At 48.2% G+C, this 16,934-nt stretch overlaps 1 protein-coding gene across 4 annotated transcripts in view; it reads right to left on the reverse strand.

Annotated features, from left to right (window-relative positions):
• LCOR (ligand dependent nuclear receptor corepressor) overlaps positions 1-5,860 on the reverse strand; it is an 88,227-nt gene extending 82,367 nt beyond the window's left edge. For 2 of the 4 annotated variants that reach the window (XM_075423573.1, XM_075423574.1), the window contains exon 1: positions 5,734-5,860. In XM_075423573.1, coding sequence (XP_075279688.1) covers positions 5,734-5,826 — 93 coding nt within the window. In that variant the 5' untranslated portion in view covers positions 5,827-5,860. Of the gene's footprint in view, positions 1-5,729 lie in introns of all 4 variants that reach the window. The other 2 variants (XM_075423572.1, XM_075423575.1) reach the window with 1 other exon arrangement.
• Positions 5,861-16,934: the final 11,074 nt, after the last annotated feature.

Here is a 16,934-nt window from a genome sequence, read left to right on the forward strand (position 1 = left end):
AAAGCATGACAGTACTTGTCTGGATGTAAGACAGCCTAAGATGGCAGAGCATTAAGCCATTTAAGTACTATGCAATAAAGATTTAGACAACTGAGCACAAGAATTGGGATTTTGTATCATCTGTTCTTAATTAAAGAGTAGTTATTGTATTTCTGTACATAACAATATTTAGATTATCATCAATATAGAGCACAAACTGTCAAAAAATGGCTTTAAAAATGTGCACAGTCCTTCAGGTACTCTTTTAAAATGGTGCCGTACCACAAAGCTGTAAATCTGTAGCATATGTATCTCAATATAAATACTACAAAGATTTTACCTAGGTGGATTTGTACTACTTCCTGCATGCACAGAATGGATTATTGTAATTCATTTTGAGAAGTTCTGTTAAAAGTGGATGAACTCTGACTGTCATTAGCTCCTCGTTAAAAGTTATGTCAAAAAGCCCTATATTTCGTGCAACACGAACATGTCCCAAGAAGGAAACCTACCACCTTGCCATGATAGTTATTACTTCACACAGATTGAAACAGATTTTTGTTGAAACACAAAACAAACCAAGCGATTTGGCCTAGTCCAAATTTAATGCCGCAGCCACCAGAACTACTCAAGATGGCATAATACAAAATTATTATCAAGATGTTTTTGACTTCTGTTTGGTTGACATCGTCCCTGTCAGGGTAGAAGTTATTCCTCATTTGCAAACAGGGAAACTATGGAAAATCTGAAGTGATTTATAGAGAATCCAAAGAGATATTTGAAACAGATCTAGATTCGTCCCCCGCAGTTCAACTTCTACTGTTCTTCAGTTGCATACCATCCTTCCATGCACATTTAAAGTAAAGCTAAATATCAAGCTGTAAATTTCACTCCTTACAACTAAAGATTTTTATTTTTAAATGACAGCTGCCTCAATTTTTTTCCTGGCATAACTTTTTCATAAAAGGGTAATTCTCCCTCCCTGCATCCATCCTTCCAACAGGCAAAAATGTTTGTGCATAGACCCAATCTTCTCAAACAAGCCTTTATCCACAACTTTGCAAAGTTTCCTACAATGGATTTTTATTAACAGAAAAGTCGCAAGCTGCATCCACATTACATGTAGGTTGAAATAAGGCAAATAGTACCACTTGCACATTTGCTGGGGACGTGGACATATCTAAAACAGATAGCAGTTTAGAATAGCCCTACATTTAAACTTTAGCTGTCGTGCTTACTTTAACTTGCTTTTTCTTATTGTTTTTCATCAACATCAGGGCTATAATAAGCTGTCTCATTTTGGAACAAAGCAATACAATCTGCCCTTTGAACTAGAACTACATTAAATACTTAGAGACTAAAGCCTGCTTCCAAAACAATGAGATAACATGTCTAACTCTTTGGAAGCAGCAGCTAATTCATATCACATACAGGCTGGAACTATACCCAAGCAATAATCCAGATAAGAAAACGTAATAAAGATTTCAGGATTATTCAACTGTTGTACACCTTCGTATGATTAATATTAGCTTCTAGTACTTCCTGATGTATCATATTTCTTCCACACAATCCACACTTTAGCCCTAAGTATCTACAGTCATGGAAGACCATCACTATTCAACAAAATAGTACACAGAAACAGATCAGGTACTTGGGTTGCAGCATTTCACCAGCAACGATCATTTAAAAGAAAAAAAAAGGAAATTACTTCAGCTTATTTTGACAGCTTTAGAGTAAAATCAACAGCTAAGCAGCACCTCAGTGAAACACTGAGAGAGCTTAAGATGATTGGAAAGCTTACGTGAATGTTAGTTTTTCCCTTTAAATCAACATTTTGCTCCCAAACCTAGGATTGCCGCTGAAGAGAACGAATACGCTCCCTCCCTGCCCCACCCCCCCAGCACAGGCTGTAATTCAGTCAGGGAGTCTGTAAGAGTACAGCTAATATTTAACAAAGGGCCAAGCATCACCAGCTAGGAGAAATGCACGCGACCACCTCAAACTATCACTCCAGTAACCACACAGCATTGTAATGCTATTACTGCCTAGATAAAAGGTGTCAGGAGGGTTTCAGGGATCTGTGGGTTCTCTCCTCCCTCAAATTCCCCATTCCTTAGCTGATCTGATCTCATCAACCATTTCCAATTCAGCAAGTGCCTGAACAGCAAGTGACTGGAGGCTGGGAGAGAGGGGGAGGGGAAAAAAAAAAACACCTAAACCAACAAACAACAAACCCATCACATATATTTGTCTCTAGGCATCTGCTTTTGGCCACTGAGAAAGACGCTAATACTCAAGCTTGGTACAGAGACATATACAGCATCAAACAGTTATCATCTGGTGTATCAAGCCTCTAGAATCAAACTCCTACCAGGGCATCAAGACACTGCACGCCCCTCCCAACTACCCTCCTACGCTGTGGTTCAACAACCCAACGCATCTCACTGCAAAGAGAGCTCCCATGCCCCTTCTCCACACCTCCCTCCACCTCCAGGCCACAGCAGGCTGCTCCCTCGATTGCATCACCGCGTCAGCAGCGCTGCTCACAGACCTGTCCCCCACCAGCCACACCACCTCGCTCCCCCAGAAGAGAGGCTTCAAATGCACGACGAGGAAGGAAGGTTTAAGCCAGATCAGTTCCCTTAGCTATGCCCCACAAAAAGCTGTGCTGACACAACCAAAGGTGCAACTCTGTGACAGTGCAAGATGATGTGTATCTCTGCTGCTGCGTTCTTACTCTTCCTCTTTCAACCAGCTCCGCGTTCTCACCCTCTCCCTTGTGCTACCACAGGTATCTGCTTGACCCGACAGTGAGCCAGTTTAGGGAGCTACACTAGCAGAAAGTTATTCTGCTCTCTCCAAAAGATGATGTCTTCTGCTAGCATAGCTCCCCTGAACTGGTTCCCTGTGGGCAAAGGTGGTCCTTCAGTCCTCCTGCGTTTTTGCTCCCCTGGAGAGCACAAGCTTAGTTTGACAGTCTGTCATGAAGCCACAGTCCAACAGAGCGGTCTATTGCAGAAGCAAGAAACAAGAGGCAAAAGTGAATTACTTAAGCCATTTTTATTGCCAAATGCACTAGTTCAAACCACAGACTTTATTTTTGCTGAATATCACACTGTGTGGTGTTAGAATGAGTTTTCAGGGAATGATGCTAACACAGAGAATCCCACACACCTCAGACTTACTTTCAGAACTAAATATGAGCGAGTATTCCGAAGTGAAAAGAAGGATTTTCCCATACTCTGCTTCCTCATATTTAACTATCAGTATTTCTTACAGGGACAAATTCTTAAAGACAACCAAGGTGAAACAATGTTACATCATTTAACAGGTCAATTTCCAAATCTCAACTAACATTGTCAAAACTCACTTAAAAAGACAACAGAGATGCATTTGGGGCAAGGGGTTAAGATCACAGCATAATTTCAGCTGGACATCCTGGGTTACTGCAATAAACAAAAAAAGGTAACAATTTACACGTTTATACGACCCAACGATTTATGCAAGTTTGATACTAGGAACAGGGCAGGTCCCGAGATCTCATAAAGCTGATCAATTTGAGGTTGAAACTATTTATGACATCGTGCCATCAAGATAAAAGTCACATAGCACTGTTACACTTTGGACTTTATTCTTTTTTTAAATATGGTTTTGTACTTTACCTCCAAAAAATCCCAATCAACTCTGTGCTTAACAGTGTGTACAGTATCTTTTGTTAAACACACACAGAGGGACTTTCACAGAGGGAAATCTTTTGGAGGAACAAAACGTGTATCAAATTTAGGGATGAGGAAGATATATGGAAGGGACGGAGGAGAAAGTAACTTCTCCAGGAGCTAGCAATTTACATGGCTTTAGGGAAGTGGAACAGGGTGTGTATAAATGGGGGTGGCGGAGGTGGCAGTGCTTGTTGCAAGTTTTAGCACTTAGGGTTGCTAAGAACTTTAATAACGTACTGTTTTCCTTGAGTCTGTAGATAACACAAACTCCTCTAGCTACGCAATATCTTCCCAAAGAGCAGTATAACGAATAGATACAATTCTTGCACTTCACCCCAACAAAAGATCTTCAACAGCAGCTTTGAAACTCTCTTCCCCCCCACAATTTACTCCTCACAGCTATCTGATCAAACTCTGAGCAGCAGGACAGCTCCTCTGGAGGACTGAAGGACCCAACGACAAAGAAGCAGGGACTGAGAGGAAAAAATGATACGCTGCAAGTAGGGAGATCAGAAAGCACTAGAACAGGTGATCCCCAGCAGCCAATGTAAGATGAGATGAGAAAAGGAGACAGAAGTGAAATAAATCCAGTTCAAGCAGAGGTGGAAGGCAACAATGTGTTCCTAACATAGCAAAGCTAGAATCAAAATAAAACCCCATAGACTGGATCTAGAAGCATCACTAATTGGCTGGAAAGAAAACCCAGCACTTTCATGCAGAGTCCAAGTTTCCCAGCAATGTACTGCCCTTGAATAATTTTATGCTTAAAACAAGTTAATTGCTTGTATTAATCTGGTGTTAACAAGCATCTAGCACATGCTCTTATATTGCAGAAACTTAAAACATTTAGACAAAGCCAAAAATATATATAGCAGCAGTTACAGCTCCCGGTGTAACCAAAAATGGTGTTTCACATCCCTGATAATGAACTAGGATGTTGAGCTAACTGACAATAAGAGGTTTAACTCTGCACACAAGGAACTAAAGTGAATCTGTGAATGTTATTACAGATTACCTACGCTGAGCAGTCACTGGTAGATTATGGCCATATTTGCATATTTAAAAATAAAGCGAGGATTTGCGCTCAGTTAAAAGCACGAGGCCAAACAAGAAGAGATCTTGTTAGAATCTGGTTAGAGATTTTTAAGATTGCTCTGGAAGTTCACAGTCTGCTGTTGTCAAACCTATTTTACTGTCTTTGCAGACACCCACCGAATTACTGGCCTAGAGCTGGTGTTTATGTGTGTGCCAGGACCTGCAGAAAAGGCCTCAATTTCTCACTAGGGAAAGAGAAAAAGGCAAAATCTGTATTTTGAATGGAAAAAGTTATTCGAGATGAAAGGGCATCGGGGCCTTCATTTTCAAAAACCCCAAATATTCCATTGCAAGGAGCCTGCATAACAACAAACGCGCACAAGGCGGGGGGGGGGGGGGGGAAGGTGGAGGGGGGGGGAGAAGAGAAAAGCAATCACACATCCTTTTAACCCCCGCGGCCCCGCTCCGGATTCACGCCGTCAATCCGGCACCCCGATCCACAACTTTCCGCAGGGCCCGCCACCACGCTTGCCCCCCCCCCGAGTCCCCCCGCCGGCGCGGCTCCGCGGCCTCCCGCCTCGCCTCAGGGCGGCGGGCCGGGGGCAGGCGGGCCGGGTCCGCCTGGGCTCCCGCCGCGGCGGATGGGCAGTGACAGACGGGCCGCTCCCCGCCGGCGGGCGCGGCCCCGGCCCCGCCGTAAACAAGTTTGAAGAGGCCGCGGCCGGGCCGGGCGGGGAGGAGCGGGCGCGGCGCTGACAGGGGCCGCACAAAAGGGCAGGGCAGGACCCCCCCCCCCCCGGCTCCCTCCCCGGCAAAGGGCGGGGCCCGGCCCGGCGCCGCTCGCCTCACGGCGGCGCAGGGCGGGGGGCGGGCCCGCAGGCCGCGGCGCCGCTCGCCTCACGGCGCCCCCCCCTCCCCGCTCAGCCTCCCCCCCCCCCCCCCCCGCCGCCGCCGTGGGGCCCGGCCCGGCCTCCCCGCCGCGCCGCCGTCCCTCACCTACACAGTGAATGAGCTTGTGTCGCCACGAATCGAGCTGGTGGCGGACGCCGCGCCTCTCGATGGAGCACTGCTGCCGCCCGCACGGGCTCGCCATCTTCTGGGCGGCGGGCGGGGGTGGGGGCGGCGGTGGGCACGGCCGGGGGGGCAGGGACGGGAAGGAAGGGCCGCGCGCCGCGCCGCGCCACGCCCACCCGCCGTCAGCGCCCGCCTCGCCGCGCCACGCAGGCGCCGCCGGGACGCGCCACGCCCCGCGCCTGCGCGGCATAGCCCGCCCCACCAGTCCTCCCCCGCCGCCCGTCACCTGTCCGCACGTGCGGCGCCGCCGCACCCCCCCGCCGGGGGGCGCTGTCCCGTCCCCCGCCGCCGCTTTCCGTCAGGCAGCGAGGCCGCGCGGGCTGGACCCCGCCCCGGCGGCAGCCGCACCCCGAGCCGCGGTCCCGCCGCTGAGGGGACAGCGTCCTGAGCAGCCATCCCACCCTGAGGGGATGTCGCACCCCAGGGGGGTCACTGAGCCCGAGGGGGGACATCTCGCCTCTGAGGGGACATCGTCCCCTGAGCAGCCATCCCTCCCCTGAGGGGATGTCGCACGCCAGAGGGGTCACTGCGCTTGAGGGGACATCTCACCCCCGAGGGGACATTCCACCCCTGAGGGGACATCGTCCCTGAGCAGCCATCCCTCCCCTGAGGGGAATTCGCACGCCAGAGGGGTCACTGAGCCCGAGGGAACATCTCACCCCTGAGGGGATGTTGCAGCCCAGGGGGATCACTGCGCTCGAGGGGACATCCCACCCCTGAGGGGCCACATATTTTTCTGTCAGGAAGGGTTGAAATCTCCTCGCCCACTCCTGGCATAGCTGAAATCACGGGGTCCATTGGTGGCCTTGGTGAAAAGGCGAGATGCTTGCCTGCAATGGCAGAGGCCATCTGACCCCGCAGTGGCTGACACAGCCGCCTCTTGTGTTCCAGGTGTGACAATTTATCCTTCGGCCTCACATCACAAGAGCAAAGACCTCCCTCCAGCGTGAGCTCAGACGAAGCAAGGGGGTTGATGGTGCAATAACACCATTTCTGATGGCAAGCGGTGAGCATGTCGACAGGGGTGGTAGAGCATGCTGCCTGTGCAGGAGAACATCGGCCCCACCCTTCTGCATCCTTGGGGATGAGCTCAGAAGGATGAAGTGTCTTACCTCAAATCCTGCAGCAAGGCCAGAATCGAAACCCAGGAGCTGCGGCCTTTATTCCCCCACCCTAACCACCGGAGCCATTACCCTCACCTTGCGAAGCTACACACTATTAGGGAGTTTGAAAGGCGGAGAGGTCAAAGCTGGCTGCATGCAGATGTAGGGTCGTGGGATGTCCCAGATAAGATATTTCCTTTGGAGCTGGAGAAGTGCTTATGCTGCTGTTCAGGTGCAGTTGCAGCTAGTATGCCAGCCACCCTGTTCAAAAGGAACTACAAGGGGCACAGAGCAGGCTCTTGGTGCACGTCGGTAGGCAACCAGTGAGCCTGTCCTACAAAAGGAGACCAAGACAGCTCGATTTGGCTCACCCAGCAAAAGGAAAGCAAAACCAAGGTGTGATTGCTCTGTCAGCGTAGCAGGGAAGCTCCAGTGGGGAAAGGGTTTAAATTTCAAGGAAGGGACAGAGCTATCCAAAGCCAAATGGTAGCAAATGATAGCATAAGGACAGATTATTAATTGTCTTTTAATATCCTTGTGGAGAAGGTCAGAAGATGGTTTGTAACTGTAGGAGGTGGAACTTCCTAGAGTGGGCAGCAACCAGAGTAGCAAGAGGCAAAATCCCATTTCAAGATCCAGCTTTCTTCTGAAGAGGGCAATGTGAAGCTTGTTTTTGTGAGTGGAGCAGACAGGCTTAGTGACTAGGGAATCCCAGCCCTGGTTTCAGAGCCATTAGAGGTGGAAAGAAGCAACAGAAATCACAAACTGTGGAGAATTTCTCGGCTACCAACAGCAGGAAAATCCTTCAAGCACCTCTGCTCAGGAATGATCCCTTAGCTGCCCCTCACTCCTGTTGTTGGTGATATCCCAGTCTTCATTCCACTCCTTTTTCAGTGTGATGAGCCACTGGAGTCTACATGTCTTCATTTCCAGGGTCCTTGTGTTGGCAGTGGGGAATCTTCCTTCTGCTTAAAGCCCAGACATGCCTCTTGCTGGAGCCAGTTCAGAAGTCTGTTAGGCGCTGTACTAACCACACAAGTACTTCTTCCCCGAGAGGTAGATGATCTAAACAAAAGGACTGCAACACGAATGCTCTAGACTCCAGCAGGGAACTTCTGTCTGCAGTCTGGATGGTAGCTGGAACAGCGGGTGTACAAGCTGCTAGGGAGGATAATGGTTGCTGACCTTATCGGTCCAGATACACCAGGACTAGTGCCTGCCCACTGTGGTCTTCAGGAGAGCCTTCCTGCAAATTCTTCCTAGCAAGATTCTTCTCTTGCTCCGATGCCCACAAAATAAACTTTGTGGTGGTGAGCTTGCTGGCAGCATGGCTAATGGCTGTCAAGGTGTTACTATCTTCTTGTTTCTTCTGCACTCAGTTTGCATCCCTGCTGTGACAGGCAACTGATGCCGTTCTTAAATTTATCAATCTCCATTTCAGAGCAAGTTTGGTTTCTAGCTCCCATTAACTCCTTTCAGGAGGCTGCCCCCAAATTTCCCTGCTCCAGTGGCTGCAGACCCATTCCTAACACACCAGTGGCCCCAATCCGCTTAAGCCCAGTTGGTGCTGAAGTGTTCTTTTCAGCACCTTTTGCGCCCAGCCTTTCCCTGACACAATTCTCTGCGCAGCCTCTGTGTGGCCCTGCTTTTTCTAGGGTGGACAAGTGAAATTTTCATGGTTCCTCATTCTGCGACAGTTTGACTATTGCCCAGATGGTGTTAGCTGTCCTTCAGTGCACCTGATCAGTTTTGAACACACTTTTCTTGAGCAAGCGTGGACAGAATTAAGTCTGCTTTCCCACAAAGCGCGCCTGCCCTCTGGAGAAAGTACCTTGCCTGAAAGCCGCATCTTACAACTTTTACTCATGAGCCTTGGTGGCTTTAACTGTTTTGGCTATGCCCTGCGGCTCTACCATCTGCCCGTGGCTGGAGGTTAGCACTCCCACGGCAGAGCTAGCAGGAAGGAAGCGTGCGCTGGCTGGCACATCTCGCTGTGGTTATACTATCTCTAATCTTGACCCTTGGTGATTATTAATAGAGAGTTCCAGTTTTAGTGTTCTCTTTTTTGCAATCCCCTGTTCCTAGACCGATGTTTAGATAGCAAACTCTGAGATAGCACCACATTTCTATTCTGTGCTGGTGCAGCACCTACAAAAAGCTTCTGATCGCTGGCTGGGACACAGATCAGAATGAAGTCATTTTCCAAACCCTGATTCCCCTCCCCCCCCGCCTCGGGCTAATCACAGACCGTTAGCGTGATAAATACCAACAATTTGGATTTCTTACCCACTGCCAAAGCAGAGAGGAAGAGGATGAGGAAAGCATGAACCAGAGTATCCAGTATATAAAGCAGGAGAAAGTACTTGAGAGCTAGAGGAAGGGAACAGTCCTGTAACCTAAAAAATGGTTTAATTCCACAAGCCTCCTGTGGGGAAGGGCAAACAGAGGGTCAAGGTCCACTTAAAAAAAGGGCAGCAACACCTGGAATCGCTAGCCAAAACTTCTGTGTTCAGAGGGATGGGGAAGAAAGGTGTAAAGAACAGTGGGACCGACCTCAGGAGACCCAGCAGGAGCGACAGAGAGGTGAGCAATCACGAACATACCAAGGTGACAGCAGATCTGACTCAATCCCAGAATTAGGCTGGACCGGGTCTGACTCAGCAGAGCTTGCACCATGCTGCCACCAACACCACCGGGCAGTTTTGTTCAAACCAAAGTGGAGCCACCATTTTCTTGGCCAACACTGTCAGCAGGCCCCAGCAGCCATTCCTCTGATTGCTCCTGCAAACGTCTCAGCACAAACCCTCTAGGTGGGACAGAGCTTCAGCCTCCCCCTTCTCCCCCCACCAGCCATGAGGCTTGCTGCAGTGGGAACGTTGTTTTTCCCCTGTTTCACAGTGGCTCCCCTTTGATGTTAATTGTTTGCAGGCAAGGCTTAGTGGAGAGCATAGCTGTACTCTGGTTCATCTGCTGGTTACTACTGAGCTGCCCAGACCAGTGAAGAAAATGCTTTGATGTTAATGAGCTGCAGACAATTTCACTTAACACGGAGCAGGGCCTGGCATCTCAGAGGTAAGACTTTCAAGGCAGATTCTACAGCAAGTCTCTCCAACATCCATTTTGCCATAGAACAGACAATATTCAGAAAGACATTAGAGCAGAAATGGGTCTTCTCACCCGGTCTTGCACCACGCCCAGTACCAATCCAGCCCCACAGATGCCAGAAGCAGGGAAGTAGCGAGAATAAAAAATGGCCTCATGAAATCACGTGGCTTTTATGGGATTCAGGGGAAGCATGATTTACCCCCTTGCCCTGTAAACTGCCTGCCTCTCTGGTCCCTCAGTGCGAATACACAGAAATGGGAGAAGGGGATGGACTGTAAACTGCTGATTTGCAAGAGAGTGGCTCCTGTGTGTTTGGTGCTCGCAGCAACCCCGTTCTGAAGGTGGCACCTTCTCCATAAGCACAGCAGATGTCTGAACAAAACGGGCCAGCTGCAGTGAAGTGAGACTTGCACAGGCAGCCTCGGACTGTGCTCTTTCTTAAGTGGATATACCGGCGAAACACTGTTCTGCAGGCCTGCTGCATGCAGCAGCACACTGCCGAGTGCACGCAAACCTACGGGTGAGCGATGGGTCCCCGCAGAGGCAGGGTCCAAAAGAGCGCATGGACGGTGTTGCAGCTTCCCAGGGTTCGGCCAGCCTTTGTCATGGTCCCCAGACAAGGAGGCTGGGACTCCTCCCTAGGGTAGCACCTCACGTGCAGGAGGGAGAGCCCAGATCAGGCAGAGCTCCTGCTGTGGAGAGGTGTCCTGGGAAGCAGGGAAAGGTGAGAAGGAAATCTGCCCAGTGGAAATGTGAGGTACCGCAGTCTGAGGAAGGCAGCATTGAATCACAAGTACAAACAAAGACAGAGTGAGAAGGCAGGGATTCAGTTTTGTAACCCTCTGCCAGTCATCAGCAAATTATACTCAGCATATCACACAAACTCTGCTTCTGTCCGCACACTGTGAGCTTTTGAATGAGGAAGCAAGCGACCCAGTCCTCTGGGGAGCCCCCAGCCAAGCAGAGCCAAACGTGACTACGTCCCATCAAGTAAAGCAATAAATGAGACCTCACTGAAGGTTAAGGAGAAACGTACCTTCTTCTGAGGAATGTGGCATAATTCCAATATATTGCCTTTGTTAAATGTTTTATAGTAACGAGAGAGAGATATTATCTTCTCAGTTTCTTGCCAGGACAGGACTGTTCCCTGCAGCAAACCTGGGATTACAAAGTTAAAATAATGCAAGCTAAGACTGAATGCTTGTCCCAGGCCCATTGCAGGGAGGAGCTCACACAAATGTGTGTACTCCATCCTACACCGAAACAAAACCAAACAAGGTACATTTTCTTAATTCCAAGGAAAAAAAAAGTGACATCATAGAGGAGGCCATGACTGATCACAGGCCAAGGAGACAACACTGCAGTTTGGAAAGTCTACCCAAGTGAATGGGAAGAGACACAAAATTAATCCATCTTTGAGGCCAAGGCAGCAGGAGGCGGCTCCATGAGAAGCAGAGAACCCCCTACCCTCTTGCCACCGAGCAGAAAGAGGGGACCTAAGAGATGGGGGGAACGAAAATGGGCCCCTGCTCGGGATGGCAAACGAATCCCCTCCCGGCCTCCCTCACCTGCCCAGTTGCCCTTAAGCAACAGTATACGGGGCCCTGGAATGTGAGGGACCGGCCACAGAGGATGTGGGTGAAGCTCCATCCAGGGGGTTGCCTAGGACAAGTCAGTCAGCCCCATGTGTTACGACTGCCTCAGCTAAGAAAAAAAGGAGGGTAATTGTCATAAGTGATTCCCTTCTGAGGGGAACAGAGGGCCCGATATGCTGACTGTACCCATCCCACAGGGAAGTCTGCTGCCTCCCTGGGGCCTGGGTTAGGGATGTTGCTAAAAAACAACCTGGTCTGGTGCGGCCTTCTGATTATTACCCCCTCTTGGTAATGCAGGTTGGCGGGGACAAGATAGCAGAGAGAAGTCCCAAGGCCATCAAAAGGGACTTCAGGGCACTGGGGCGACTGGTTGAGGGATCAGGGACACGGGTGGTGTTTTCCTCGATCCCATCAGTGGCAGGGAACAGCACTGAAAGGGGCAGGAAAACTCACCTGATTAACAGGTGGCTCAGGGACTGGTGCCATCAGTCGAATTTGGGCTTCTTTGGTCATGGGGAGGTGTACACAGCACCAGGCCTGCTGGCGACAGAAGGAGTGCAGCCATCTCAAAGGGGAAAAAGGATTCTTGGCCATGAGCTGGCGGGGCTCATTGAGAGGGCTTTAAACTAGGTTCGAAGGGGGAAGGGGTCATAGCCCAGCTCACTAGGGACGAGCCCAGGGTTTTGTCAACTTCCTCCTCCTGGTCAGGTGGCCTGTAGCACACACCCACAATAACATCACCCATATGAGGCTGTCTCTTAATTCTAACCCATAAGCTCTCAACTCCTTCTTCATCTGCTCCCAGGAAAAGCTCAATGCATTCCAGTTGCTCCTTCACATATAGAGCAACTCCACCACCTCTCCTTGTTGGCCTGTCTTTCCTAAAGAGTCTATAGCTATCCATGACAGCATGCCAGTCATGCGAGCTGTCCCACCATGTTTCTGTGATGGCAACCAAGTCGTAGCTGTCCTGCTGTTATAATGGCTTCCAGCTCCTCCTGTTTATTGCCCATGCTACGTGCATTGGTATAGACACACTTGAGCTGGGCTGTCAATCTCACCCCTGACCCTGGCACGCCAAACAGGTTGACTGTGAGCCAGCAGTGTGCCCTGGCTGCCAAGAAGGCCAATGGGATCCTGGGGTGCATTAGGAGTAGCGTGGCCAGTAGGTCGAGGGAGGTTCTCCTTCCCCTCTACACTGCCCTAGTGAGGCCCCATCTGGAGTACTGTGTCCAGTTCTGGGCTCCCCAGTTCAAGAAAGATGAGGAGCTACTGGAGAGAGTCCAGCGGAGGGCTACGAGGATGGTGAGGGGACCGGAGCATCTCTCCTACGAGGAAAGGCTGAGGGAGGTGGGCTTGTTCAGCCTGAAGAAGAGAAGGCTGTGAAGGGACCTCATAAATGCTTACAAATATCTCAAGGCTGGGTGTCAGGAGGATGGGGCCAAGCTCTTTTCACTGGTGCCCAGCAACAGGACAAGGGGCAATGGGCACAAACTGGGGCACAGGAAGTTCCGTCTGGATATGAGGAAGAACTTCTTCCCTCTGAGGGTGACGGAGCCCTGGCCCAGGCTGCCCAGGGAGGTTGTGGAGTCTCCTTCTCTGGAGATATTCAAGCCTCGCCTGGACAAGGTCCTGTGCAGCCTGCTGTAGGTGACCCTGCTTCGGCAGGGGGGTTGGACTAGATGACCCACCGAGGTCCCTTCCAACCCCAAACACTCTGTGATTCTGTGATTAACCTTTGTCAAGGCATTCCGCATTTGCTGTGCAGCAAAAGTCACTCCCAGAAGTCACTCCAGCCAAGCAAAGCTTGTGGGCCATGTTTCGATGTTACGGATACAGCTGCTCCTACACAATCCTGCGAGAGCTGAGACTGGCAGACAAGCGGCAGTCGAGGACAGCACAGAGGGATGGATGCCACGATCTGCAGAGAGTGGGAACGGAAACATTGTGATTTACACTGCTGGGCAGTAGTCTGCAAAGCACCACGGAGTGCACATAGGATGGGTGAAGAGGGAAGAAATCAGATCCCTTTTTCAGAGAGTTTTAGTGTCACGTGCAATAGCAGCTTCACTAGAGACGGACAGGCGATTAGCCTGAAAGCAAAGGAGATATTCATTAAGTTGAGGATGGATTTCAGTGCACAAGACAATGTGTTGTCAGTTATTGTAATATTAATGTAAATAGAAAGCAATAGATTTGGAAGGTAGACAGGAATAATCTGGGGTTTACAGCAGGGAGTTTATCCCCATTAGAGGAACAGGAAAGCTGGACGGTTGAATAAATGGACTAGAAAAAATCACCTTTGTAATAAAGGGAAGGGTGCATGCAGCAAGGTGAACACTAGGTCAACATGCAACTGTTTAGAGGGGATAAGGAAACATTCACCTGAAACCAGGATAGAGCTGGAAGAGCCAACCTGTCTGCAGCAAATATGACTCTGGATAGTTCTTTTGTCTTTAAGCAGAGGCTAAATGTAGATAATGCTATACCTTCAAGAGTCTCAGGATGGGTTTAAAAACAAACAGAAACTCAAGAACGAGGATACTGCAGGAAGATGATAAATAAAGCCCTTCATTTACACACGATCGCCCTCCAAATCCAAACAAATACAGACAAAACCCTCAAGAAGAGTGTTGCTGATTAATACAACATTGATTATTTTTCCTGGGTATGTCCGCAGGGTTTTACAACTGCTCTTAGTAAAGCAAAGCAAAGCAAAGCAGGAGATCGCAGGATATCTTTTCCTTAGGCTGGGGCTGCATCTGGCACGTACCATGACCCAAAGAAAAGCCGATTCAGTTCAGTTCCATGTGCTTTGTTTCAGTGCCACTGTCCCTTGCACGTACTAAGTGTACCTCCTCTGCACAACACTGATTTTCACACAAGACAGCACAGTTGGTCATGCACGTGTGTGTCAGATGAGACATTTTGCTGCTAAAGGAACAGATACCTCCTGGGTTCTGCTTTTGCCCCACTCAAGGGGAGAGGGTCATCTGTTTTTCTTCTGTGCCACTGCCAAATGTCAGGAAGTTTGCAGGAACTTAAACAACTTTGGTCTGATTCAGTGGAATTTGCAAGAATGGTGGCAATAGTTGTATAGTTCCGAAGCTCTTAGCAGGGTGATGGCACAGTCTTGTGGGCATCAGTTCATTAAGGAGCTCGGCCAAAACCATAAATGCTACAGAACCAGGAAACAACAAAACATTAACTCAACCAAGCATACAAGTAGCTCAGAGGAAGGCTTGGTGCATCCTAGGAGAGAGGCAAAGGGAGCAGACCGTTGCACCTCACAAACTTTCCACACCTGCAACCTGACAGGTGTGGTGTCCCCAAAAAGAAGGATGCTAAGATTCGAGAACTTAAAGTTGCTCATGAAAGAGCCCCAAGCCTGATACAGTACAAAGATACAGGCAGCGCTCAAGAATGGCTTCAGACATTGGTGACTTGCACTCACAGCCACGTTCAAAACTATTCTCAATGTTAAATGTGTTTGTGGTCACTGCAAAGGCATGAGGGAGGTGCTGGAGGCTCAGTGACAAATGACTAATTGTGATAGCATTTGCCCAAGAACTTTAAAGCCTTTCAGATATGAAATCACTGAATTATTTGATGCAGTATACAACCTTCTGCTTAAACTGGCCTTGGTAATCGAGAAGTGAAAAGTGACAAATGTAGGGCCAGTTTCTGAATTGAGATTGAAGAAATTAGGGAATGATTACCATACCCATCACCCTGGCAAGAACTCCAGTATGGGTGTAAAAAGCTGAATGTCTTTATACAGAGTAAGCTCACCTTAACCAGCAAGGAACATAAAATGCTTCTTCCCGTTCCAGAAGATGGGGGAACACATGCAGCTAGAAAATATCTGTGCCCTTCTCCAAGGTGACAGAAGTTTTCTTTTCAGTTACAAATGTACAATCAGCAAGCTGAAAAAGGAGCTGGTGAAGAAAGACATTTTCATGGAGCAAAGCCCAGAGATAGACACTGAACATGTGAATTTTATTTTTTAAAAAAGCAACAACAACAACCAAAAACACAAGCTAATGTAAGAATTTATCTCATTTCAGTAGGAATATGATTGCCAGAGCAGCATCTCAAGATGTGAAGCCACAGAAAATGATTTGGGCTACTAGCACAGTATTTGTCCAGTATTTCCAGAAAGATAAAGAGAAAACATGAGAGGGAAAAATTAAAAAAAAAAAAAAAAGAAAATGAATAAAAATGGGGACAAAAAGAAAAAAATTGAGGAAAAGAAAAAAAAATATCCTGGGATTTTGTTTAAACTACCAGAGATCCGTTACATATTGACATGTGTCTAAGCAGTGCAGAGCATATACTATTAAGCACCTGATTAGGATAGTGGAATGAAAAACAGCTGAAGGACTTTAAGAGGTTGTCTGGAGAGAAAATGTAGTGATAATGGGAGATATTAATTACCCTCATATAGACCAGGTAGATACCATGTCAAAGAGTGATGCAGAGACTGTATTTTTAGCCCTGTTAAATGATTAGTTCTTAGAATGACCACTCAGAGGAGTCAAGTGGAGGATGAGCTCTTGATTTAGTCACGAGCAGTACATAGAAGGGAGTTCGAAACGTAATAGTGAACAGTCGCTTTGTCGTAATGAACACAATGTGCTCAAATTCAATAGTGCTGCAGGAGAGGAAAAATTAACAAAATAGTACACTGCAATGCAAAGTAACTTAAAAGGCAGATGAGTATATTTTTCTTCAGAAGGGAATAAGTTTAAAAGTCAGGAGAGTAATTAAGAAGAATTTGAAAGTGGCTAATGAAAGGATAAAACGCTTGCAATGACATTGAGACCCTGTATTTAAAGCTTTAAATATGCCATCACTCAGAATATGCTAACAATAAAAAAATAATCTCCAAGTCTGGCACAGTTAAACAGCTGAGCAGAGAAGACATTTAGAAGTAAAAAGACATCCTTCAAAAAGTATAGGTTATGGCCAAACAAGAAATATAGAAAATCCCAGATACTGCCAAGTTAAATAAAAATAAAAACAATAATAAAAAAACACAAAACAAAACAAAACCAACAAATTTAGGCCAGCCGAAATAGTTTTTGAATGGCAGCTTGCTGAAACCATGGGGATTACTAACAAAAACATGTGTTATACAGTAGGAGGAAGCCTACAGGGAATCAGGGGCCCAACAGTGAGTTTAAGGGAAGAACACTCAAGAACAACGACCTTGACTAGAGCCCACTGTCACCACACACAGTTGTGCACATCCAAGTGTTTTTTGCTAGGTATTGTGCATCCTGCACCGCCTCCCAGGCAGCTGTGTTTTAACAGGAATGGGT

Source organism: Opisthocomus hoazin, chromosome 6 (genome assembly GCF_030867145.1).
Source record: "Opisthocomus hoazin isolate bOpiHoa1 chromosome 6, bOpiHoa1.hap1, whole genome shotgun sequence".
NCBI classification, from domain to species: Eukaryota; Metazoa; Chordata; class Aves; order Opisthocomiformes; family Opisthocomidae; genus Opisthocomus; species Opisthocomus hoazin.